Source organism: Hemiscyllium ocellatum, chromosome 4, assembly GCF_020745735.1.
Source record: "Hemiscyllium ocellatum isolate sHemOce1 chromosome 4, sHemOce1.pat.X.cur, whole genome shotgun sequence".
Taxonomy (NCBI): domain Eukaryota; kingdom Metazoa; phylum Chordata; class Chondrichthyes; order Orectolobiformes; family Hemiscylliidae; genus Hemiscyllium; species Hemiscyllium ocellatum.
The window spans coordinates 126,609,273-126,636,103 of record NC_083404.1 but is presented as its reverse complement, the minus strand read 5'-3'; the positions used below and the strand labels follow the sequence as shown (position 1 = coordinate 126,636,103).

The following is a 26,831-nucleotide window of genomic DNA, read 5'->3' as shown; positions in this document are numbered from 1 at the left end:
CTTTGTGCTTTATCACAAGACTTCACGTTCCTTTTAGATTTATTACTGACTGTGGTAATTTCCCTTCTCCCGCTCAATTTCCCTGATCTCCAGCTCTTGACTTTCAACCTAACCGTAAACAAAGCAAATTTGCTTGGCGATATCCTTTGCCATCGTTGTATGAAATGTAAGTAATTCAGTTCATGTGCCATGAGGGTCGGTCTTGTTAGGAGTGAAACAATGCAAGAAGATAGCTGTGGTCTGATAGGATTAAAATCTTCGAGGAGAAAGTGAGGTCTGCAGATGCTGGAGATCAGAGCTGAAAATGTGTTGCTGGAAAAGCGCAGCAGGTCAGGCAGCATCCAAGAAACAGGAGATTTGACGTTTCGTGCATTATTCCTGAAGAAGGGCTTATGCACGAAACGTTGAATCTCCTGTTCCTTGGATGCTGCCTGACCTGCTGCGCTTTTCCAGCAACACATTTTCAGCTCTGATAGGATTAGGCAATATATCAATTGCAGGCCAAAAAAAAACAAATTTATATGGAGAAGAGGAATGGAACAAATGAAGAAATGCCTTTTCAAGTGCATAACATGTGAAGATAGAGCTTGGGAAACTATCAGTATGTCTTTCAAATGGATTGGTAATATCCAAGATTTTGGGGTAAAGTATTGTTTTTGAATGGATTAATGTTTATTGAACTGCATATGGATGTTGGAGAGGGATTTTAAAAAGGAGTCTGAGTCCTGTGCTCAGTTGCAAAACTCATTCTTTATTCAGAGCTCCTTTGCTGCACATGTGGGAGAGGCCAGAGACTGCTCCAAAACTTACTTTCATGTGGGGCACAGCTGCCCTCTTAATTACAGCTCCAATCGGAGGTCAGTGGCACTCTACCTTTCCAGTAAAGTGCAGAATATTTATACATACTGTTACAATATTTACATGCAATATTGGCATCTGTGCTTGCGCATCCCCTCTGACCTACACATCCAATCCTATGAATACATTATCAATGATGGGTACCTCCGTGGTCCACCTTGGGTCCTCCCACCAGCTTGCGATGTTTGTCAGCCCTTCAATCGCACATCCTTGAGTTCCTACGATTATTGACCACCTTCCAACACCGATTGTTTTGTCCCTTCCGAGAAAGCTGCCGTCTGCAATGTAAACTTATTGACTTTCCAAATTCTGTTATGCAATTCCTGCCTCTTGCTGGCCTTCGTACAGAAGATTAAAAGGATGTTACTTTCTACCAATTGTTATAATACTTGTAACATCAGCTCTAATATATAATTACCATAACTTTATACATGGTGTTAGGGACCAAGCCGGACCCCTCAAAACATTTTTAAGCAGGTAGCCCAGCCCAGCAGGTTTTGAAAGACCATTTGAAAGACATACTGATACAGCTATTTGTTTTAGGTAAGTCTATAGTGGATATTCTCAGTGAATTAGTTTACAAAATTACAGACTGAAACAAAGAACAGAAAATAGAATACAGGATAACTTATCCTATCCAAAAACCCGACAGACTATCCTGACTTATTGACACTGTTCCGAAAATACTTGCAATAGTCCCAATAAACGCATCCCTTAGCACAAAAAGTAAAAATGAAACAAGTCGAGGCTTACAGGCTTGACATTAGGGAGAGGGAGTGTACCCAGCTGGACTTCCCCAACAGCCTTTCTTCTCTCACACTGCTGCTGAACTGAATCAAAACTCTATTCTACATGAAGGCTAGCTACAACAGCGAGCTGGCCACTTCCCTTTGATTATACAGGTTTTGTTTTTAAAACATGAAAGCCTTGGGCTAGAGGCATTATCTGTTAGGGGTGTATAAAAAGGGCCCCAATAACCCTTTCAAACCAAGCCTAGTTGGAGCTTGGCCAATTACCCCCTCTGGGAGGGAGAAAAAAAACTCAATGGCATAGTAACATTGTAAAAAGGCCAGTATTGTGATGATGGATAAACTTAATACTATGATTCTGTGACAAAATTAACCATTTCGGGAACAGTTTCCCTCTTCTCAAACTTGTGAAGTGGCTCTTGCGGTAATAGTGATCCTGTTTCAGAATTGTTTTTGGGCATCCCCCTTGCTGTGTTGTTTGTCTCTTGATACTCTAACAAGGTTACTTGTTTATACTTCTTCGTTCTTCTAACCTTGCTGATGGAGAGAAGTTTCTTCAAAGGTATTTATCAAAACTAGTCTCTGCATCCAAGGTGTACTGCCTTCAGAATTTGAATTTCCCAATATCTGATGATGATAGCAATAAGATGGATTCAATTCCCACACTGGCTGAGGTCACCACGAAGATCCCACTTTCTCAACCTCTCCCTTTGCCTGAGGCATGTTTACCCTTAGGTTAAACTGCCAGCAGTCACGTCTCTCTCATGAGAGAGCAACCCTGTGGTCTTGTGGGATGATGGCGACATTACTTTTTGAATCTCATGTCTTCTATTATTTCACAGTTTTAACCTTGTGTTCCCCTCCCCTTTCACTACTTCTATGTTTGATTAAAAGCTATTGCATCTCAACTCTTCGAAGTTCTGATAAAAGGTTGCTGACCTGAAATATCATTTCTTTCTTCACAATTGATGTCTAACCTGCTGAGTGTTTCATGCATTTTTTTTATTTTATCCTTTCTTACTAAGGTTAGTTTACTTTTCACTTTGAATTACTGTAGTTGGCATTAGAAATGGATTAAGAGGGTGGCATTTTAACATTGAAATGCTCTCTTTGCAGGTTCGTCAAGCTGCCTTTCAGTCATTAGGGCCTTTCATCTCAACCTTTGCTAGCTCTTCTGGTGCTGGCCATTACTTTAAAGAGGAAGATGTGCTTTCATCCAAGAATGCGTTGGGGAGCCAAGGAACAGAAAACAGTAACAGGTCCACTCTAGTCGTTGATTGTATTTGTACTTATTTCAATCACGCTGTTTTATTTATTCTCAGTGATTCTTTCGTTATCCATTCCTAGTTTCCCTGTACCACTGAGTGGCTTAAACCATTTAAAAGGCAATTAGTCATGGGTCTGAACTTACTTTTTGGCAGTTAGGATAAGGACAGCAGGTTTTGAGTGTAATTTTATGCCAATTCAAATTCACCAAACTACCATTGTGTGATTTGAGCTTGGGCTTTAGTTCAGTCTTCTGGCTTATCAGTCCAGTAACTGGTGACTGCACTTCCCTACTCAAATCATTTCCTTGTGACAGTAAAATAGGTTTCATTGTTAGATGTTAATGTTGTTCCTGACCACTCTTCTCTTTGTCTTCAATGATATTTTTACCCTCCTAACTGAGACAGAGTGCAAACCTTCTGTAGTTGAACTGTATCAAGGCTGTTGCTCATTCCTTTACACAATAAGCAGTAATTGAAAGTAGTATTCCAGTTTGTGGAGTGTATCAGTAATCTCATTCCAAAAAGGTCTTAAATGGCCTTGTCATGAGAATCATTTTATTTAGAATCCTACCGAAGAATCCTTGACATACTATCCACACTGGCCAACAGAACACTCTCTCTTTGAAAGTGGCAACTACTTTCTTTGCTGTAGAAAGAAAAACAAATGGATAAAATTTTCTGGATCCCTTTTTTAAATAAATTTGGCCTCTTAATTGTAGTGTATTGTTCAAAATCTCATTGGATAGAAAGCTGAGTTTTTTAAAAGAGTATGTCAACTTAGGAATATTTTATATCTATATTTTGTAGAGTAGAAGAAACTCCTGGTGTGCACATTTTCACTGACTTTGAACTAAATGTTTAAATTCCAGGATTTGATAGGAGACTTTTATCTCAAATTTTGTCTTCATTGCTAGACGTTGCTATTAATCTCTCAGCAGTCAGCATGATTGGATAATTTCATGGAAACCCACGGGTGTATTTTTCTGAATAATAATTTTTGGATTACTTAATTCTCCAAACAGGCTATAAAGCCAAAAATTGTCAAGTTTTAAATTTTGATTTGATTTATTACTGTCATATATTTGAGGAACAGTGCACAGTGTTGTCTTATGTGCTTTACAGGCAGATCATCCTATCCAAGTGTGTCAGGTTAGCAGAACAGAGTGCAGGATGCAATGTTTATCTTAAGTTTATTCTAAGAATTTAAGCTGTGAAGTAACACTTGGTCTTGACTATTACTGATAAAGTAAAAGAGCTTTGTTATTTTTCACTTTTAGTGCAAAATGTGCAGCAGAATCGATGAAAGTTGCAGACAGAACTGCGGATAATCTTGAAACAGAACAACGAACTACAGACTTTAGCTGCCGTACTGTGGAATCAGTAAATACAGCTACTGAACTCTCAAAAAGTGAACGTAATACTGACCGTGAATGTAGTCGTGATGCCAGTCATTCCCAGGCAACATCATTGCAGTTGCACTCTGATTCTCATGTATGTACTAAATCTGAATCATCTGAAGGAAGCAGAGTTGTTGTAAGTCAGTTGCCAAATTCAGACTCTGCAAATTCAAGTGCATCTTCAAAGGAATCTGGGTCCAGTTCAGAAAAGGCTGCCATTCCAGAGGACATGTTTAACTCATTCCATTACTGGAGGACTCCTATACCTACAATAGATCTTGATTTGGAACTGGAGCTGCCACAATGTTCAGATAAGCAAAAAAGCAAAGAATCAATACAAGATGAAGCACTATCAGACTGTCCAAGCTTCAGCACAGCTACTAGAAAGGAACTGGAAGAGATGCTGGAAAACTTAGAGCCGCACATAGATGACCCTGATGTAAAAGGTACAATGATATGTCGACTATCCGTTTCAAACCTCTTGTGATGATAATCCCCTGAGATTTTCTTTTCCGGTCTTCCACCAGTTTAAATGATCAATGTAAAAATCATAGTAGGTGTCAGTTAAGTTTGGGTTCCTCAAAATAAAAACTAGTCATCTTATTGCAGTTGCATAAATAGTTTAGATTAGATTAGACTTAGTGTGGAAACAGGCCCTTCGGCCCAACAAGTCCACACCGACCCGCCGAAGCGCAACCCACCCATACCCCTACATTTACCCCTTACCTAACACTATGGGCAATTTAGCATGGCCAATTCACCTGACCCGCACATCTTTGTGACTGTGGGAGGAAACCGGAGCACCCGGAGGAAACCCACGCAGACACGGGGAGAACGTGCAAACTCCACACAGTCAGTCGCCTGAGTCGGGAATTGAACCCGGGTCTACAGGCGCTGTGAGGCAGCAGTGCTAACCACTGTGCCACCGTGCCGCCGTTACGTTAGAGATTTATAATTAATAGAATGAAGGTAAATGTTGCAAAAAAATCATAGTGCAGTTTAATGTAACTTCCCAGTACTTAACTGTTCTGCTTTTAATATCAGTCAGTTGAGTATGTATTTTCATCACATGATTAAATTTTAGTTTGTTAATTTTGGTCTGACTTTGTGGCTAATTTGGCACTGTTTTCCAGCATATAGTTATGCTCACTGACCCTTCCTTCGAGTTGCAGCATGTTGTTCTCCCCTAGTTCATCCTCTTGCTGCTGACCCTCTGACCTGTGGTCTCTCCTGCACTCTGATGTTGGCAATGCTTGCATGTTCTCTCTTGTTCAGGGGATGAAAGCGATGGGCAGGAGACCCTCTGCAAGGATTGGTGAGATGCTGAGTCACGGAGTGGGAAACACTGCGTGCCTGAGAGTTGGAAACAAGGTGTGAATTAGAGAGTTGTTGAAACTATGTTGGAGGGTCTTTTAAGGAGCAGGAGAAGACCTGAATTGGAGCATTGACAGCAGGAATAGTGCATGATAATGAGGGACATGTGGCAAGCAGAAGATTCAGGAAGCAAGATTGGCAAGTCGATGACGTAGAAGGTTACTGCATTGTAAAGTAATTTTATTTACTGAAATAAGAATTTCACAATGTAATGTGTTTCATCTTGCATAGCAAGTTAGTTTAATTTCTTTTCCTGGTGATGAATTTCCTTCAGAACTTAACTGCAACCTTTACGTTCCTTTAAATAGGAAATTGTGTATTGCTTAAAACCACCGCTGTGAGAAACTTTAAGTGGGGGCTTGCTGCATGGCCAAGGAAGATCTGGTTTATTTTTGGCAAAGATTTTTTGTAATCAATCTGATATTTGTAGATAGGATGAATTAACATTTGTTTTAAGAACATCTCAGCTGCTGTGGCAGTGTTTATCACGTCAAATTTGAGCAGGATTTTCAGAGCAGTTGCTGAGCATGGACTGAGATTGTTTAGGGACACAAAAATTCTTAATGTTTACTTCAAGATTTTTAATGTTACAGACCCATTAAGCAGACAGGGAAAAGCTTCCAGGGTGAGCTGCATAACTCTAATAATGTGTGACTGAGTGCCCTGTTCACTTTTTTGCAATCGATAACAAAATGATTTTGCTAACCTTTTGCAACATGGCCTGGGTAGGCTTACGTTACTTTGATAGAAGTGACATCACTGTACTGAAAACCTACAGTTTAACAATGATTAAATTCGAAGTGGATTGAAACTTTTTTTTTTAATTATCATCAACATTTACCACCAAATAAATGACTGTTGAATGATGAATGAATGATTGGCTGCCATGTATTACTAAAAGGCCTGTCTCCTCTGGATCTGACCCTGTTTGCTGGTTTCACCCTAAGCACAGTGCAATGTTACTGTAGAGACTGATTCTCCAAATACATAAGCTCAAATCTCACTGTCACAGCTGGGAAGTTAAATTTCAATCTAGCTAATGAAAATTTTTGGTCGTTGGGGAGAAAATTTGTATAATTAATGATGGCCCCATGAAATGACTAAATATCTTTTTTTTTAAATTGGTTCACTGAAGTTCTTTTGAGAAAAGAAATCTTGATGTTTATTGAATTTGACCCTGAAGAGTAGGCAATCTCCTGCTCAACACCACCCTCTCTTCCTCAGATGATAAATGAATGCTTCTTCAAGTTGAACCTTGACAAAGGTGTTCTGAGGGCAGCAAGGGCATGAAATGTACATTGGATGGGCATTTAGGTTACGACACCAAGACTAGACCCGTAGCCTACTACTGACTGGAACTCTGAGGGCTTATCAATCAGACTCGACTAGTATTGGTGAGAAACTAGCTTATTTGGGCACCTCTGCCAATTTGTCCACCACCAATCTGTGCTCCTGACAGCAAGAATGATTGCTGCACAATCCTTGTGGAAACAGAGTCCCGCTTCACATAGTGCTACAGAGCATGATAGTCAATGTCCTCTGGGATAGTACCAACTGGGATAGTTATAAAACAGATCTGGCAGCTCAAACCTGGATTTCTTTGAGGCATTGTGGTATATCTTCAGCACCATAATTGTGTTAAAGTACAATCTGTAATGTCATGGCTCGGCATATCCCAGACTCTGCCTTTGCCATCTGAAAACTGATTCCGTGAGGAATGTAAGAGCATGCCAGAACCAGCACAGGCAGTAGTAAAAAAATGAGGTTGAGATCTGTTGAAGCTTCAGCACAAGAACACTCTAAACTAAAGAATCTGCTTCCCATAGACTGAACTGAGTGGTATCACAAATGACTGATAATTTGCTCCAAGCAATTGCTCTGCATTCCTGTGACACCATGAAGGATGTGGGTCTATAGAATCCCCACCTACACAAAAGGAGAGCTCCGCATGCCATTTCAAAATAAGGCTGAAGCATTTGCAGCCATCTTCAACTAGAAGTGCCAACTCGATGGCATCTCTGGTTGTTTCCGTTTAGCAATAATATCCCAGATTGGTACAGCATGAAAGAAGGCCATTCAGCCAATCAAGTCTGCACCAACTCTCTAACAATAAGCAACTGACACAATGGATACAGCAAAGTCTTTGACCCTCAAAGACATCTCAGCTGTCCTTTTCTTGAAAAACACCAACTTGCAATCACCTTTAGCTGCTTAGATCATGTTCAAGGTCAATCTCGTGGTTTTTTTTTTGTTCCCTTTTAAAAGGCTCCACACAACCTAACCCTTGGACCATGCTTTAGATCATCTGACCTAATATCACTTTGCGAACACTGATTATAGGATTGGAATTTAAATATTAGTATCATTTTTAGAGTTTGGATTTCAAAGGGATGGCAAATGGATGTTAGTTACTTTTGTGAAGAGTTCTCATTTTTTCAAAACAAAATGCTGAGTGGTGACCTAATATAGCATTGCTCAGAAAGCAAGTGGCTGTGATCTCTGTAGTATTAATAGAGAATGGTTTATATGTAGTAATGATAGTTACGACAAGTGCACAACTATCAAAGGGTATGAGTGTGTTTTCAGTTCAGAAAAATAAAGTATAGATTTCAGTTTGGAAAACCCAGAGATGGGAAGCTTTAAGGCAGTTCGGAGAAGACCTGACTTGGATCAGGAGCAAATTTAGGTGTTTTTTCTCTTTTAAGGGAATATAAGACAGTTGGGAAAACATAGTCACTTTGGTAGAAGTGTTTGTGTAACTTCGAAATCGGGAGCATTTGTGGGTTTTAGAAGCAGAGATTTTAATCTGAGTTTTTGACTATTCATGTAAGACCTCCACAGTTCACGGGAAAGAAGCTAGTTCTGAAGCACGGCCACTGAACTGAACTTAACGTTTACTCTGTTTTCTATCCGCATATACTGCCAGCCCACAGTTGTTTCTCCAGCCATCCCTATTCTTGTTTAAGAAGCTGGGAAGTGGAGGTGGGCAGTAACACTTAAGTAGAAGTTAAATATTGGACGGATAACTCCTCTGTTCGTTTACATAAGTTCAAGTCTAACATTTGGAAATGGGTTATAACCTAATTTTGCCGTGTAATTAAAAATTTTCCTAATCTTCGTTCTGTGTCTAGATAGCTGTTTGTTTTTCATTTTTTGTGATTTAACCTCTTCTTTTCATTAGAGAAACTCTGTACCTTCTATATATATTTTTGCTCAAACGTGTCTGAACTGCTATATTTGCTATTGGATGAAAATGTGCTTGTCTTGTTAGTCAGATGATGAAAAGCAGAACAAGGGTCATATTCATGGATTTGAAAATGCATATCAATATTTGAATTGTGGAAATGCAGATAGCTTTGAATCATGACAGCCAGCTTTGAATCATGACAGCCAGCTAAACACCGCATGTGTAAAGGCAAGTGAAACATATGACCAGGTACTTTGAAAACAATTCCCTGAGAACACTCATTAGTGGGATGTGGACATCACTAGATGGTCAGCATTTGTTACCCATCCCAAGTTGCCCCTAAGGAGGTGGTGGTGGTGGTGAGCTGCCTTCATGAACTGCTGCAGTCCACCTGCTGTGTGCTGAACCACAATGCCATTAGGGAGGCAATTCTAGCATTTCGACCCAGTGATGGTCAAAGAATGGTGATTATATTTGCAAGTCAGGATGGTGAGTGGCTTGGAGCGGGTCTCGGAGGTGATTGTATTCTCATATATCTGCTGTTCTTTTCCATATAAATGGAAATAGTTGTAGGTTTGGAAGGTGCTGTATGAGGATCTTTGGTGAATTTCTGAAATGTGTCTTGTAGATAGTAGTATCTACTGCTTTTGATCATTAGATGCTTATGGTTATAGAGGCAATAGGCTTTGGGGAGAATCATAAAGTTGCAGCCTAAGAGGAGAGAATTCTGCATGCTCTTCAGCCCTCCTTGTTCTTTTAAACAATACCGTAAATATTTGTGCGCATCTGAAGAAGTCAGTCAGACATTGGTTTAATATGTTCGGTAAAGTCCCTTTATGCTGAACTGAAGGTGAAATAAATTCGAAGAGAGCAGAAAATTAAACAAAGTAACGAGTTCAAGTGAATAAGTGAAACAAAGTAAGTTATAGGACATTTCAAACATGATTACACTTAATCTAAATTGAGAGGATGGATAAACAGTAAATGTGCTTCAAGTTGGATCAGTCCTAAAAATTAAACTCTGTAGAAAGGAGTTTTTAAGAAATTCCAGTTCAATGCTACATCCCATTATATTTCAGAATATCACAGTTACTCTAAAAGCTGGTGAACAGCACTAGGAACGTACAGTTTAGAGCAGTTCACACTGATCATTGAATCATAGAATCCCTGTAGTGTGAAAGTAGGCCATTTGGCCCTTTGAGTCCATACAACCATCTAAAGAGCATCCGAAGCAGACGTGGGGTGAATGAATGTGCAAGCTTCACACACAGTTGCCGGTAGTTGAAATTGAACCCGGGTCCCTGGTGCTGTGAGGCAGCTAATTGTTGAGCCACTGTGCTGCCCCAAATGATGGGACTGAATCTTCACAAATTAGAAGACCCTTGAGATGAGACAGGGATAATTTGATTAAGGTGTTTAATGAAAAGGTTTGTTACAGGAGGTTAAGAGGTTCTCACTTTGTGAGGAATTCAAATCAAGAGCATAGTCTTCGACTTTGAACAACAGCGAATTCATAGGAAGCTTGCTTGTTTGTTTGAAGGCAGAGTTATGTGGAATACAGTGTCAAAGAGAACCAATACGAAATGCACTGAAGGGTTTGAAAGTAATTTGTGTGTGTCAACACAAATTGCATCACTTTATATAAATTGATGTTTCTGTAGTGTTTAGGAAGGTTTAATTTTTTGATTAGTGATTTATTCTATGAAATAGATGCTTTGAACTATGTACTAACAATTGGGTTGCATGACCTTTAGTTCTGTTTTCAAAATGCTGCCATAGCCAAGCTATTCCAACACACATTGCTAGCATGTATTTTGATTTTTTTAATTCATTCATGGGACATGGGCATTACTGCTGGCTTTTATGGCTCTTTCCCTAGTTGCCCTTGAGAAGGTGATTGTGAGCTGCTACCTTGAACTGCTGCAGTCCACATGCTGTAGGTCGATGCACAATGCCCTGAGGGAGGGGATTCCAGGATTTTAATTCAGCACCTGTCAAGGAGCAGTGATCTATTTCCAAGTCTGGATGGCGAGTGGTTTGGAGGGGAATTTGGAGGTGGTGGTGTTCCTACTGCGCTGTCCTTCTGAGGAAGTGGTCATGTGTTTGCAAGTTACTACCAAAGAACTTGTCGATAATACACGCTGTTGCTAATGCATATCGGTGGTGGCGGGATTGCATCTGGTGCCAATTGCTTTGTTTTGGAGATTGTCACGATTCTTCTGTTAGAGCTGCACCCATTCAAGCAAGTAGGAATTATTCCATCACATTCCTGTCATGTACCCTGCAGAGGATGGCCAGGCTTTGGAGGAGTCTGGAGGTGAGTTACTTGCTGCAGTGTTCCTAGCCTTCGACCTATTCGTGCAGCCACTCTGTTTATGTGGCAGATCCAGTTGAAGTTTTGGTCCGTGATAATCCAAAGGATGTTGACTGGGGGGTGGAATTCAGTAATGGTACCAACTTTGGAATGACCAAGGGTGGTAGTTAGGTTGCCTCTTATTGGAGATGGTCATTGCACGGCCTTTATGGTGCTGCTTGTCAGCCATTGGATATTGTCAGGATCCTCTTGTATTTGGACGTGGACTGTTTCAGTATCTGTTGAGTCACAAATGTTGCTGAACATCGTGTAATTATTGGCAAACATTCCCCCTTTCTAACCTTTTAGGATGGAGGGAAGATCATTTGAAGCAGCTGTGAAGATGGTTGGGCCAAGGATACTACCTTGAGGAATTCCTGCTGAGATGATTGACCTCCAACAACTGCAACCGTTTTCATATATGCCATATATGATTCCAGCTAGCTGACAGTTTGCCCCTGATACCCATTGATTCCAGTTTTGCTAGGGCTCCTTGATGCCGGGAGCTATCATTCTCAACTCCCCTTTATCCACGTTTGATTCCAGGCTGCAATGAGGTCAGGACCTGAGTGGGCCTGGTGGTCCCAAACTGGGTAGCAAGCAGATTACTGCTAAACAAGAGCTGCTCAATAGCACTGTTCTGGAGCACCAACCATCAACACAATGTCTGAATGTTGTCAGGGCCCATAGCCTTTTCAGCATCCAGTGCCTCCAACCGCTTCTTGATATTATGGAAGGAATTAAATTGGCTGTAATGCTGAGGAGCACTGGAGGAAGTAAAGATGGATCATCCACTTGGCACTTCTGACTGAAGATTGCTGCAATTACCTTTTGCAGTGATTGGGCCCTTCCATTGCTGAGGATGGGGATATTTGCGGAGCGTTCTCATCCAGTGACTTGCTTAATTGTCCACCACCATTCGTGACTGCAGATCTTAGATCTACTCTTTGTTGTAGAATCTCTGAATGCTAAGTATTATTTGCTGCTTATGCTGTTTGGTGGCTTCACCAGGTTGGTACCTCATTTTTAGGTATGCTAGTGCTGCTCCTGGCATGCTGTCCTGCACCCTTTATTGAACTAGGGTTGATCCCCTGGCCTGGTGGGAATGGTTGAGTGGGGGATCTGCCAGGCCATAATGTTGCAGATTGTGCTGGTGTACAGTTCTCCTGCTGTTGGCGCACAGCATCTCAGCCCAGTCAGATCATTAAATTAGTTTGAAGTCTGTCCAATTCAGTATCATGATAGTGCCACATAGCATGATGGAGGGTACTCTTAATGTGAAGGTGGGACATCTCCTTGAGGCTGTACGGTGGTCACTCTAAACAATGCTGTCATGGATTGATGGATCTGTAGTCTGCAGCTTGATATGCGTGAGGTCCAGTATGTTTCTCCCTCTTTTTGGTTCCCTCACTACCTGCTGCAGATGGAGTCCTTCAGCAATGTCCTTTATGACCTGACCAGCTCGATCAGTAATGACGTTGCTCAGCCACTCTTGGTGATGGATATTGAAATTCCCCACCCAGAGTACATTTTGTGCTCTTGCCACCGTCCATGCTTTCTCCAAATGTTGCTCCATACTGTATACAGAAGTACTGAGTTGCTAGCTGAGGGAGGACAATATGTGGTAACCAGCAGGAGGTTTCCTTGCTAGTGTTTAACCTGAAGCTGCGAGACTTTATGGGTCTGGAGTCAGTGTTGAGCGCACTCAGGGAAACTCCACTTCGACTATATACCATTGTACTGCCACCTCATCTTGGTCATTCCAGCTAGTGGGACAAGACAAATCCAGGAATGGTGATGGTGTTTGGATCATAGTCATATTCGTGGAATCATACCTGACAGACAATGTTAAGCTGTTTCTTGACGATTCTGAGACACAATTTTTTCCAATTTTGGTACTTAAGTTAGTAAGGAGGACTTTGCAGGGTTGACAGGACTGTTTCTGCCATTGTCTATTCTGGTGATTAAGTCCGTGCCATGTGGTCTGTCCAGTTTCATTCCTTTGTTGAGACTTTGCAATCAATACAACTGAGTGGTTTGCTGGGCATTTCAGAGGGCAGTTGAGTCAGTCACATGATGGTGGATCTGGAGTCACATGTAGGGTAGACCAGGTGAGGCCAGTAGATTTCCTTCCCTGAAGGACATTAGTGAGCCAGCTGGTGGGTTTTTTTTTTGGACAATGCAATAGTTTTATTATTATCAGTAGATTGTTAATTCTAGATTTTGTTTTGTTTATTGAATACAAATTCCACTGTTTGCTGTGGTGAGATTTGAACATGGGATCCCAAAACATTAGCTGAGTTTCTGGATTAATAGTCAAGTGATGACACCATTGTTAACCTCCCCAGAATGTGTTTTTAAAAAATTGCTTATGTACTTCCTGTGTATCAAATCAAATTTGGCCAATTGCTACCCAATCAGTTTATCCCAGTAAACCAGGTGAAGGAGTCATCAGCAAGATTATTGATGAGCCGCAAGATGGGAGCACAATGTAATACTCTCCTTTTGTTTCACTGGGGTAGGTAGAGTAAGTCAAAATTGAAACCACTTGAGTCCCAAACATTATTTTTACCACCCAGAAGTTTGCATTTGTGCATGATCATTGCCATGTACCATTGTCACATCCTCATTTGGGCACATATTGCAGTTCTTTCAATATTGCTGTGCTAAAATCAGCAACATTAACTGCTGTCTTGAATTATTGCAACTCAACCAGAACCACCTCCGGCAAACTGGAGATGAGCAGCAAATGATAGCATGACTATTTAAATGCACACGCCCTTAGAATAGAAAGGAAACAAGCCAATCTGATGCTTTTGATGGGATATCATCAATATTATGCAATATAGTCGGTAAAAGAGTTTTCACAGTTAACAATATTTTTCTGTTTCAGTACCTTGCCTTTATGAAATGCTTTTTGAGTAGCTTTACTTTTGCAAAGTGCAATCCAAGTGTTTCATTGAAATATAGAAAGCCAGAGACATGAGCTCACAAACATTTTGAATGGAAAGTAGTGTTATAAGGATTCTTGAGAGAACCCTTAACTTCATAGGAGAGAAAGAGGCAGGAATATTTTAAGGAGGCAATTGCAGTGAATGACTCCATTTGACTGAAGACCATACCATCACATGGTTTAAAAGCATAAGAAATAAGAGCAGGGGTAGGCCATTTGACCCCTCAAACCTGCCCTGCCATTCAACCAGATCATGGCTGACTTGTCTCAGGCCTCAGTTACATTTTTGTATGCCAACTCATCATAGGCCTCAATTGCTCAGTTGAAAATGTGTTGCTGGTCAAAGCACAGCAGGCCAGGCAGCATCTCAGGAATAGAGAATTCGACGTTAAGCCCTTCATCAGGAATGAGAGAGAGTAGCCAAGCAGGCTAAGATAAAAGGTAGGGAGGAGGGACTTGGGGTGGGGGCAATCTTCTTCCTGACCTCTCCGCCCCCACCCCACTCTGGCCTATCACCCTCACCTTGACCTCCTTCCACCTATCCCACCTCCATCGCCCCTCCCCCAAGTCCCTCCTCCCTACCTTTTATCTTAGCCTGCTTGGCTACTCTCTCTCATTCCTGATGAAGGGCTTAACGTCGAATTCTCTATTCCTGAGATGCTGCCTGGCCTGCTGTGCTTTGACCAGCAACACATTTTCAGCTGTGATCTCCAGCATCTGCAGACCTCATTTTTTACTCAATTACTCAGTATCTCTCAAATCTATCTCCCTTATCTTTCAAAAAAATTTTCATGCCGGAGGAATCAGCACAGAAGCGCTTCACAGGAGGCTCCCAAAGCACTGAGGATGTCACCTAGACAGGGGACGAAGCATTTGCAACACAAATTCCCAGCTTGGCGAACAGAACTACAACAACGAGCATCCGAGCTACAAATCTTCTCCCAAACTTTGAAAATTTTAATGGATCTGGCCTCCACAACTCCCTTGGGGAGAGAGTTACAGATATTTACTACCCTCAATGTGAAGAAATTTCCTCATATTTAAGTTTTAATTGACTGCCCCTGAATTTTTGATTCTCCCACTAGTGAAAACATTTTAACATCTACCCTTTGAAGCCTCCTCCAGAGTCTTGTCATTAAGACCATCCCCATTCTATTAAATTTTAATGAATAAAAGTCTAATCTTTTTAGCTGTTCTTGATAATTCAAACCCTTCATCCCAGGCATCCGCCCAATAGGTCACTTTCAAACTGTCCCCACTGTCAGTATATCTTTTTGTAATCTGGAGACCGTACACTGTACACTGTACACTAGGTGTGGCCTCACCAAAACCATGTACAATTATAATAAGACTTCCTTATTTTAAGCTCCATACCTGTAAGCAATAAAGACCAAAATTGCATTTGTCACCTTTAATTACTTGCTAACTTTGTATTTCATGCACAAGCGCACCTAGACCTCAGTGTGCTGCTTTTTGAAGTCTCTCTCCAATTTAAAAAAAGTGTCTTTTGATTTGTCCAACTTAGCAGATTGAATTTAATATAGGAAACTGTTAAGTCTTTTGCCCACTTACTCGACCTATCACTAAACTCGTGCAGATTTATGTCCTCATCACAACATGCCATCTATCTAATTTTGTATCATCCACAAATTTGGGTATGTTACTGTGCCCCTTCATCCAAGTCATTAATACAGATAATAAAGATTTGAGGCTCTTGATCTGATCCTTGTGGCACTCCACTAGTTATATCTTTCCAACCTGAAAAGGTCCATTAGTGTTGAGCTTTGTTTTCCATGTGCTAAACGCTCCTCAATCCATTACCACCAATAGCATGGACTTCTATCTTGAACAGTTGCTGTTTATGTGACGCCTTGTCAAATGCCTTCTGGAAATCCAAATGCACTGCATTTATCAGTTCCCTTGCATCTAATTGGCATGTTATATCCTCAGGAAAAAAAACTGTAGCAAATTTGTTCACCATGGTTTCCTCTTTTGCAAAACCATGTTGACAGATTATGCTAAGTTCTTCTAAATGTTCAGCTTTTTTTTTTGCTTAATCATGTACTCTAGCAGTTTCTCAATGATTGTTACTTAACTGGCCTGTAGTTGTGTGTTTTTATTTCCCTTCATCCTTGACTACTGTTTCTGAACCACTGATTTTTCCTTTAGTCTATTATGAATCTTAATGTTACAAAGTTAATGAATGATAAAGTAATCCGCGTTTTTCTACCCAACAGCACAAGTGGATGTTCTAACTGCTGCTCTCAGAGCTTCCACTCTTGACTTTGAGGAAGGAAGATCGTTGGAGCCGGTGTGTAACCAAACAGAGTCTCAAGCTGATCCTATGAAAGTTGACCCTGTCAATGCTGGCCAAGACCATGTGCCTTTAACTGCTGAAATTTCAGCCCCTGTTGAGGTAGGATAGCTCATATGCTTCCTCACTGATTGGAAATAATATTTTGGCTGAATAAGTAGTTGACCAAAGCTGAATTGTTCAATGTATGAGAGTGTTTTGTGTGGTAAGAACGAAATAGTAGCAAGTTTAGTTTCTTGTATAAACTAGTGTTAAATCTAACTCTTGAGATTATGCACTAAACAAATTAAGTCAAACACAAGATCAGAACACTTTTAACTTTAACCCATTTTTACTACTAGAAATCCATTTAAATTGTTGACACATGTAAACAATTTCCTGATATTGGTGGTATTAACTGAATGCTGAAAACCTGCCTTTGTTTTCAGATGCTGTGAAATCTGAGTGCAATTCTACATTCAGTTTCTTTGCCAACAGTGGGGGCTGATACTGCTTGCATTTGAATTTCCAACTTTGTAGATTCTCGTTTGATAGACCAACCCATATTTGAACATAGAACGTTACAGCGCAGTACAGCCCCTGTGGCACTGACCTGTAAACTTATTCTGATGCTCATCTAACCTATACCGTTCCATTATGTATGTCCAACGCCCATTTAAATGCCCTTAACATTGGCGAGTCTACTACTGTGCAGGCAGGCCATTCCACACCCCTACTACTCTGAGTAAAGAAACTACCCCTGATAGCTGTCTCTCGCCCCTCAATTTAAAGCTATGTCCCCTTGTGTTAGCCTTCACTATCTGAGGAAAAACGCTCTCACTGTCCACCCTATCTAATGATTATCTTATACATCTCGATTATGTCTACTCTCAACCTTGTTGGCTTGTCTACATACTGTGTCAGAAAATCCTCTTACGCAAGATGAACCAAAACTGACCCATCTAAACTACTTGAACTGTAGTGTTCCCAGTCAATATTTGGCAAGTTAAAGTCCCCCATAACAACTACCCTGTTCCTCTTGCTCCTGGGCAAATCATAGAATCCCTACAGTATGGAAGCAGGCCATTCAGCCCATCAAATCCACACTAACCATCCAAAGACCATCCCACCTCCTCATCCTATCCCTTTATTTTTCATGGCTAACTGTGAACATGCTTGATCCTGTAGCTAGGTTAACCAGTTAGCACCATTTTGACTTTTCTACATTTTTTAAATGAATTTTAATGTTACATTTCTTAGAATTCTTTGCATGTAACAGCCAGATTTCACCTGTGATATTGAGTCAACTATCTCTGCATACTCTAGGGCTTGCATATTATTTATTCTGTGATCTAAGTTGGATGTGTCATTTTTCTTTAATTTGTTTCCTGATTCTACATGTCCCTTTAAAAAATTCTTTGGAAGATTGATTGCAATTTGAATGCCTGATTAATCTGAATTTTGCATGTTTAAAAATGACTGATTATTAAAGCCTGTTTATCATGCATGTTTCCATCTGTTTGCAGGAGGACTGCGTCAGTGATACAGTGTATAGCACCAATCAAACACTGGATGCATCTCCCTTTTCTGCAATGGTATCAGATGACCGGGTATTCACTTATTTTGAGACGGTGAGATTATTAAAAAAAAGCTTTGATGTGCAGAGCTGTTTGAGAAAAGTTTGAAGCAAATTTTCAATGAAGCAGAGGGGTTTTAAGTAAAAGACAAATTGACAGCTTGTGATCAAATCAAGAGTTATGCTTGGGTTTGTTTATCCAAGTAATTTATTGTTCAAATCCAGATATTTGGTTATCATTTCCTCCCCTTAACACCGAATGTAACATCTTGTTAAAGTAAAATTGAAGTGGGAAAGAAAGGTCCTCAGCCATAAGAAGCATTAGTGTGGGCAGGTAATTAATATCTGCAAGTGATTAAATGAGTGGCTACCACGTTGCATATATTCCTAATTGTTTATTGGACGTTAAAATCCAGTAAGCAATTAGGAAGACAAATGGCATAATGGCTTTTATTTCAAGGGGATTAGAGAAAAAGAATCGGGTAGTCTTCGAGTATATACATCTGGCTTTGAATCTGCACATGGTTTGATGCATCATCATCCAGGATGCCTTGCCTTAAAAGGTGTGCAACTGAATTCAGTATATTGATTCCTGGTAAGAAAGGATTGCTCTAAAAGTGTTGTTCAGCTTACAGTGAGTTGAAGAAATAGGTTAGTGTCTGATTTTGATGCTGAAATGGAACAAATTAAAGCTAAACTATTTGATTTAGTGTATTCTGACTCTTATAACAGTTTTCAGTCAACCTTTTCTGTTCATGTGTACAGCATATTGAATTTGACTTTAAATTCAAATCTGTTTCATTCAGTGTTACTTCCACCAACAGAACTTAGAAGGCAGGCTTCAGTTTATACAAGACAATTCCTGTCGGAGACCAAACAGTTTTGAAGATGATAAAAAATCTAAAATTCAGGTAAGTAAATGGATCTGGTTAACTGATCTTAACGGTAACTCTTAAGGAGGTATTAAATCATTCACATTTATTTTATTTATTGAATCCCTGAGTCTGCAGTAAGAGGCCCCTGGCTATTGAAAAGAACTCACTCAGCATTTGAAGGTTGTAACTTCTTGTCATTTAGATTGTGCTCCATATACATTCCAATGATAGTGTGACCTGAAGAGTCACTGTTGTAGCTGACATTGGACTTCATAGCTTGAGTTCATGGTAGATTTTATATTGGATTTGGCTAGGTACTCTAGCTCTTGATCGCTTCTTCTTATCCTTTATTTAAGTAACCAGGTTGAAAACTTGTGAAACATTGATGAAACAGATACCTTTATTAGTTCACTGCATCAAACTGAGGAGAACATAAAAAGAATCTGTGCTCATAGCAATACTAAACACTTACATGGAGAAAGTGGGGACTGCAGATGCTGAAGATCAGAGTCAAAAAGTATGGCGCTGGAAAAGCACAGAAGGTCAGGCAGCATCTGAGGAGCAAGAGAATCATTGTTTCAGGCATAAGCCCCATTCCTGATGAAGGGTTTATGCCTGAACTGTTGATTCCTTGCTCCTGTGATGCTGTGGCCTGCAGTGCTTTTCCAATGCCACCCTGGTCAATTCTAAACACTTGTGTCTGACGCATGATTCCTGAGCAATATTGGATGTATGGTTTAAATGTGTTTGATTGAAGACTGCATGTTCCTTATGTTACTAATCCAAAATATGAAAATGTTGTGCCATATGTACTTCATTATCAGTTCTCATCTCCAAACGAAACTGCATTTCTTCATGTCAGTGTGAATGCTAAGTTGCTGAATTTATTGTATAAGACACTGAACTCAATGTTAGTTTGTGTCAGAACTTCCATCAGGAAAAAAACTGGAGTTGATTCGCCAACCATTGCTGCTTATACCTCCCCTCCTTTTTTCCTTCATCTACCTAAGCACTGTAATGTTGAGAACCACAAACTTTGCCAATGGATTCTGTTCTATGTGCCACAGAACCAACCACTATCCAAGGTCAGGAATAGTGCTGCCATTAAATCTCCCTGCAAATTATTTTTCAAGTAGTGCTGTCTTTACCTAACTTGAATAAAACCTCTTATCTAGAAGAGCTAACTGTTCATAACAAAATGAAAAGAAACTTGAAGACCAATCACAAATCTGTCAGAGCATAAATTTATCTAACGTTTCAGTTACTGTACTTTGCAGTTAGGCTTTGCTTTTGATAATCTATCTTTTGTATGTTCCATAGGGAAATAGTACATTCACATCACATGTCACAATTTGAAATGAGCAGTTCCATTTCTTTCTTCAGTTTAAAAACAAGATTCTGTCCAGTCTCTGGGTAGGAGCAAAAAATTGTCATGGTATTTATACCTGAAAAATACGGTGAAAAGTTTTCTAAGTTGCCCTACTGCAGCACCTACAGCAATGACAGAAGTTATAAATCATAATTTAAAAAATTAAATTTAAGACAAAGTTCATCACAGTTTAGTCAACGTCTCCTGGGCTCAGGAAGCCAGTTTTTAGGAATGATGGACCACCCTGAAGATGCAATTGGGATGAGACTACCATGCCAGGCCACTGGATAAGAGGCTAAAAAACTCAACTGAAGGAGACCGTCACTCCTGGACAAGAGGGCCGGAACACCTGGACATTGAAGAAGACCACCACATGGGCATGCGACTACCCTTCTTCAGGCACCCAGACTTAGGCACGCGCCTGTAGCCTGCGAGTCTGGGCTGGGTAGTCAGCCCGGGATGTGTAACTCACTCGCCAGGAATTCCTGGGCAAGGTTGGAGCCATGTCTGGCTCATCCTGGCACTGCCTCTAGAGGCTCTGAAGAGACGAAAATGAAAAAAAAGAGCAAAAGCAAAAAGAAGAGAAAACTGACAGGGCTGGACGAGTCCTGGGCTCAGCCCCTCTACTCCGCAGCTATGTTGGGGAGGACAAAAACACTTAAAAAAAAAAAAGGGGGGGAAAAAAAGAGAAGCGATCATGTGAACCATGCAAACCTTTGAGGTTAACAGCCATGGAATGGATACAGTGTTTGGGGAGGAGCATGCATCCCATTTGAAATGAGTGTTTCATTATCAATAAAATCTGTGACTCAAAATAGAAATTTCAACTGATCCTTCGAAATGCACACTTCAGTTTCCTGAAGTTGCCATTTTTGAGAATCACAATGACCCTGAATTTGTTTTGATTTGTCTGTTCTGTTGAGTTAATCTCCTGGACTTGGTTTGAATAGTGTTGGGGGTCATTACCCATCAATATCTCATGGGGCAAGTGCCTCTTTACAGCTTCCTGCAGATATGATAAAATCTGGTTGCAGTGCCTCTGTGATCAGATCAACCACAAATACCCACCACCTGACTTCATGTATTAACTTTTGCCAAATAGTTGACTTGCTTGGCAAAAAACACTAGCTTTCTACATTCCGACTAAAGTGGGAATATTTGATATTATATTCATAGAATAGAATCCCTACAATATGGAAAGAGGTCATTCAGCTGATCAGGGCAACAAGAACCCTCCCAAGAGCACCTCAGCCAAACACAGACCTTCACTGTATCCCTGTAATCCCACATTTCCCATGGCTAATCCACTAGCCTGCACATGCCTGGATACGATGGGCAATTTAGTATGGCCAATCTACCTAACCTGCACAACTTTGGACTGTGGGAGGAAACCAGAGCACCCAGTGAAAATCCACGCAGACAGAGACCATGCCCAAGGCTAGAATCAAACCTGGGTCCTTGGTGCTGTGAGGCAGTAGTGCTAACCACTGAGCCATTATGTCACCCCACATCATGTTATGCTGGGTGTGCTACAGCTGGTTAAACACAGTACTGAAGTGCTGTAGTCTGAAAATAGTGTACTATTTAAATAGTAAATTAAATTTGCTCAACTCGTCACTTAACCCGCTTGTCATGTGAATAGTACAATTTTGCACAATTGACCTATTAGAAAAGACTTATTACAATGGGTTTCAAGTGTTGATGAAAACACAAACACTTTGTGTTTGTTTCTGTGCAGCAGTGCCAAAGCAGGCAGTCATATGTCGTGTTCACCCCTATCCTCGCTCCAAAATTAATTAGATGAACTTCAGAGAGCAACTGACATTGTTGCTTTGACCTTCCACTCTATTATTTGGGGAAATTATGTTTGTTAAATACACAGGTACTAAACCTGAAATGTCGTCTTTCATTCAGTTTGCGAAATGAAGAACATCATTTTTGTAAACATTTTTCCATATTTATGATAAACAGTTCCAATTAACTGAGTTTAGTGAATACATGGTACTTAATTGAGGTCACTTGGGAAACCTTTTTAACTATTTGTTACACGTGACAATGAAAGGTTTCTTGATATGCTTTTGTACATTGCAAATGCATGAACAATCATGACATATCAATTCACTGAATTACTCGTGCAGGTACAATGGGCAGAGTAGTCTCCTTGTGTTGTAATAATTCTATATGTCACGGTGGAAGATTTTTGGAGGGTATGAAGAGGCTGAATATGGAAATGAGATATGTAATTGTTGACAGAGCTCTGGATATTATGCAATAAATTTGTGTTGCAAAATTTTCTTGTCACTTTCAGGATGTCGTTCCTCAAGCATTGCTGGATCAATATCTTTCAATGACTGATCCTTCACGCGCCCAGACTGTTGACACAGAGATAGCCAAGCATTGTGCTTACAGTCTCCCTGGTGTTGCATTCACTTTGGGCAGGCAAAACTGGCACTGTCTGAAAAATACATATGAAATACTGGCCTCTGATATGCAGGTACTGAGTGTAATTATGCATTTTGGAAAATAATTGGTTAAATGTGCATAAACTTTCAGAACTGTCTTTATATGGAGAAAAACCTGTTGAAAATAATTGATTTACCTCTTTTAATGAGCTTAACTGTAACAGTATGACCCACAAGATCTGAGATGATCAACTTTTATGACATTTGACCTCACTGCCTGGGGTCATTTATTTTAAAGCAAACTCGTCAAAATTGGATATTGAATGAGAGGAAAATTGGTTTTGGATATTATAAACTTCCGAATTGAATTCGTTTGTTACTGTTTGAATTTACACATTGTTAGAGCTCTTGCTGATATTTCATTAATTTTCTTTTATTCTTTTATCAGTTTTGGTTTTGGACTGAGTAACCTCTTGTGTTAAAAGGACCACAAACCAAACATTTTCTTCTATTTCGAGGTTTTAACTTTATTATGGTGTGAATAGAGGTTGAAAGGCTGGTTTGGTTCAGGTGTCTGTCTCTGTGACTCCATTTTAGGGAGAGGTAATATAAGGTGCTGTTAGTAATTAGATTAGATTACTTAGTGTGGAAACAGGCCCTTTGGCCCAACAAGTCCACACCGACCCGCCACCCACCCATTCCCCTACATTTACCCCTTTACCTAACACTACGGGCAATTTAGCATGGCCAATTCACCTGACCCCCACATCTTTGGATTGTGGGAGGAAACCGGAGCACCTGGAGGAAACCCACGCAGACACGGGGAGAATGTGCACACTCCACACAGTCGGTCGCCTGAGTCGGGAGTTGAACCCAGGTCTCTGACGCTGTGAGGTCTTTGTGGTACTGTCATTAGAGTGATCCAGAGAATCAGATAAAATTCTGGAGATTAGGGTTTAAATCCCATCATGGCAGATGGTGGAATTTGACTTTTGTTAAAATCTGGAATTACAGATCTTAATGATGGCCCTGAAACCACTGTGTTGTACAAAACGAAAGTCTGGTTCACAAGTATCGTTTGGGGAAGGAAAATTGCTGCCTTTACCTGACCTGCCTTGCTTGCTAGTCTGTGGGAGGTGGTGAGGGAACCAGCAGAAGGGAAGAACATTTTTTGACCTCATCTGCCTGTCACCAATTCATCTCGCTATGACAGTGTCTATTAGAATGACCACCTCAACCCTCATTGTGACCAAATGATGTCTTGATATTGAAAATACTTTGTGTTGTGAGGTAGTGTCACTGTGCTGAACGGAATAGACTTGGAACAGATCTTGTAACTCAAGACTGGGTATCTGTGAGGTGCTGTGGGCTATTTACAGCAGCAAAATTACACTCCCTGATAATTGGAGTCATACCTGGCATAAAAGATTTGTGTGGTTGTTTAATGTCTGTCACTTCAGTTCCTGGAGCTCTGCATGAGTTGCTCTAGGTAGTATCTGAGGCCTGACTGTCTTTAGCTGCTTGATCAATGTCCTTCCCTCCACAATAAGGTAAGTAGTGGGGCCGTATGCTGCTGATGAGCACCATTCACAATTTCTCAATTATTGAAGCAAATCATCCAAATGCAGCAAGACCTGGGTGATATCCAGGTTTGGGCTGACAAGTGACCAGTAACATTTGTGTTATATAAATGCCAGACAATGGCTATTTGTAACAAGCGAGACTCTACTCATTGCCACTTCACATTTAGTAGCGTTATCAACAACAAATCCCCTACTATCAACATCCTGGGCGTTACCATTGACCAGAAACTGAACTGGACTAGCTATATAAATACTGTGGCTACCAAAGCAGTTAGAAGTTAGGAATCCTGTTGTGATTAACTGACTACTTGACTCCACAAAGCCTGTCCATAATTGGTAAGGCACAAGTGATATGGCGCACTCTCCACTTGCCTGGATGAGTGTTGCTCCAACAATACTCGAGAAGCTGACAGCATCAAAGACAAAGCAACTGACTTAATTGACAAGCCTCCATTTCCCTCCTCCATAGACTGTCAGCAGTTGTGTTATGTAAAATCTACAAGATGCACAACAGAAATTCACCAAAGCTGCTTAGGCAGCACCTTCCAAACCCACAATCAATACCATCAGGAGGGTCAAGGACAACAGAATTATGGGAATACCACCACCTCAAGTTCCTCTCCAAACTATTTATCACCCTCCAAGCCATTTACTATCCTGATTTGTAAATATGTTTTTGTTCCTTCAGTGTTACTTGGTCAAAACTCCTGGAACTCTCTCCCTTGTGGAGTTGTGGGTCAACCTCCAGCAAATGGACTGCAGCAGGTTAAGCAAGCAGCCCACTGCCACCTTCTCAATAGCATTGGAAAATGGACAAATAATGCTGGCTTAGCCAGTGGCACCTACATACCATAAATAAACTTTTTTAAATCTTCTCTGAAATATCGCTGAGCTGCTATTGTCTGTCTTTGATGCATCCCTTTGTTTATGAAGGTTAAGTTGTTTTTTAATTAGTATAAGCCTGTGCGTTAGTCACACCATTTAAAATCATGAAAATCATCTTTAACTGAGTTCCTTCAAGTTTGAAAAAATATGTTACAGGTAAAGGGGAATCAATGGATGTGCAGTACTTTGGTTTCCATAAGGCACTTGATGAGGTATCATAGCAAAGAATATAAAAGCTCCTTGTGTAGGTAGTAGCAGTGACATGGGTAGATGCTTTACTAGCTGATAAGATGGAAAGTAGAATGCACAAATGAGTATTTTCTGGATGGCAAGATGTAAAGAAGTAGTGTATCAGTACTGGTGCCTCAGACCTGAATATTTATTTATTCATTATGGAATGTGGTTGTCGATGCTTGGCCAGCATTTACTGTCCATCACTTAATGCCATTGGGTTCCAAAGATAGATTATTTTGGACATGAAACATTATTTTGCTTCTCTCTCCAGAGATGCTGCTAGATCAGCTGGGTTGCCCAGAACTTCAGAATCTGAAATACCTTGCTTTTGTTGCCAAAGAGAACCTTGTATTGAGGAATAGTCTCCTCATTTGTAATTCAGTTCTGCACCATTTGAGAGATTTCTTCATTGAGTTAAAATGCAGAGTTCAACATTTAGTACGTTGTTCTGATGGATTTGTTCGAAATGTTTGCTTTACTTTATTTCAGTGGAAGGTTCGAAGGACTCTTGCATTCTCCATTCATGAGCTGGCAGTCATTCTTGGAGACCAGCTGACAGCAGCAGATCTAGTTCCAGTTTTTAATGGATTTTTAAAGGATCTTGATGAAGTACGGATAGGAGTCCTCAAACACTTGTATGACTTCTTGAAGGTAATTTTCAAATTAGAGTAACTACCATCTGTTATATCACAACAACTACAAAGTGACAGAGTGGTGTAAGCTTTTAGCAGGGACTTCAATTCAAATGCAGCCTTAAAGGATAAGATGGAAGTCACCTTTATGTTTATCGTTATCCTTCCTGAAAGCTTGCAGTAGTGTTGTCATGAGAGATACTGCATCACAGTACAAAACTGATCATAGTTTGATATGAAATGGATAATATCACTCGAAGCCGTAAGAGAAATTAATTGAATTTAAACAGCAGTAGATGCTTAATAAATGCTATTTGCAGCTTTGATCTACTGAATTAGTGATTTTGCCCTATGGTGGCAACAAGTACAACAAAATCCATCTGTTGAAAGCAAAGGCAGTCAACTACAGTTGGCACGACAGATTGCTGTATAGTTAGTCCTGTTTGTATTGTACAGATGTGAACAATAACTGGTGACGTAATAATGTTGTCAACCATGAAGGCATAAGGGTACAGTGTGGAAGAAGCTGGAAATGTTAAAATGCAGAATCATTTTCTGTCTGATTAAATTAGATTCCTTACTGTGTGGGAACAGGCCCTTCAGCCTAACAAGTCCACACCGAACCTCCGAAGAGTTACCCACCGAGACCCATTTCCCTCTGACTAATGCACCTAACATTATGGGCAATTTAGGATGGCCAATTCACCTGACCTGCACATCTTTAGACTGTGGGAGAAAACCGAAGCACCCAGAGGAAACTCATGCAGACACTTGAAGAATGTGCAAACTCCACACAGTCACCCGAGGCTGGAATTGGACCTGGGTCCCTGGCGCTGAGGCAGC

At 40.5% G+C, this 26,831-nt stretch overlaps 1 protein-coding gene across 2 annotated transcripts in view; it reads left to right on the top strand.

Annotated features, from left to right (window-relative positions):
• LOC132815096 (serine/threonine-protein phosphatase 4 regulatory subunit 1-like) overlaps positions 1–26,831 on the top strand; it is an 84,004-nt gene that overhangs the window by 39,407 nt on the left and 17,766 nt on the right. For both annotated transcript variants that reach the window (XM_060823852.1, XM_060823851.1), the window contains exons 10-16: positions 2,724–2,866; positions 4,153–4,718; positions 16,377–16,555; positions 17,959–18,063; positions 18,833–18,919; positions 22,561–22,746; positions 25,846–26,007. In XM_060823852.1, coding sequence (XP_060679835.1) covers positions 2,724–2,866; positions 4,153–4,718; positions 16,377–16,555; positions 17,959–18,063; positions 18,833–18,919; positions 22,561–22,746; positions 25,846–26,007 — 1,428 coding nt within the window. The remainder of the gene's footprint in view (positions 1–2,723; positions 2,867–4,152; positions 4,719–16,376; positions 16,556–17,958; positions 18,064–18,832; positions 18,920–22,560; positions 22,747–25,845; positions 26,008–26,831) is intronic.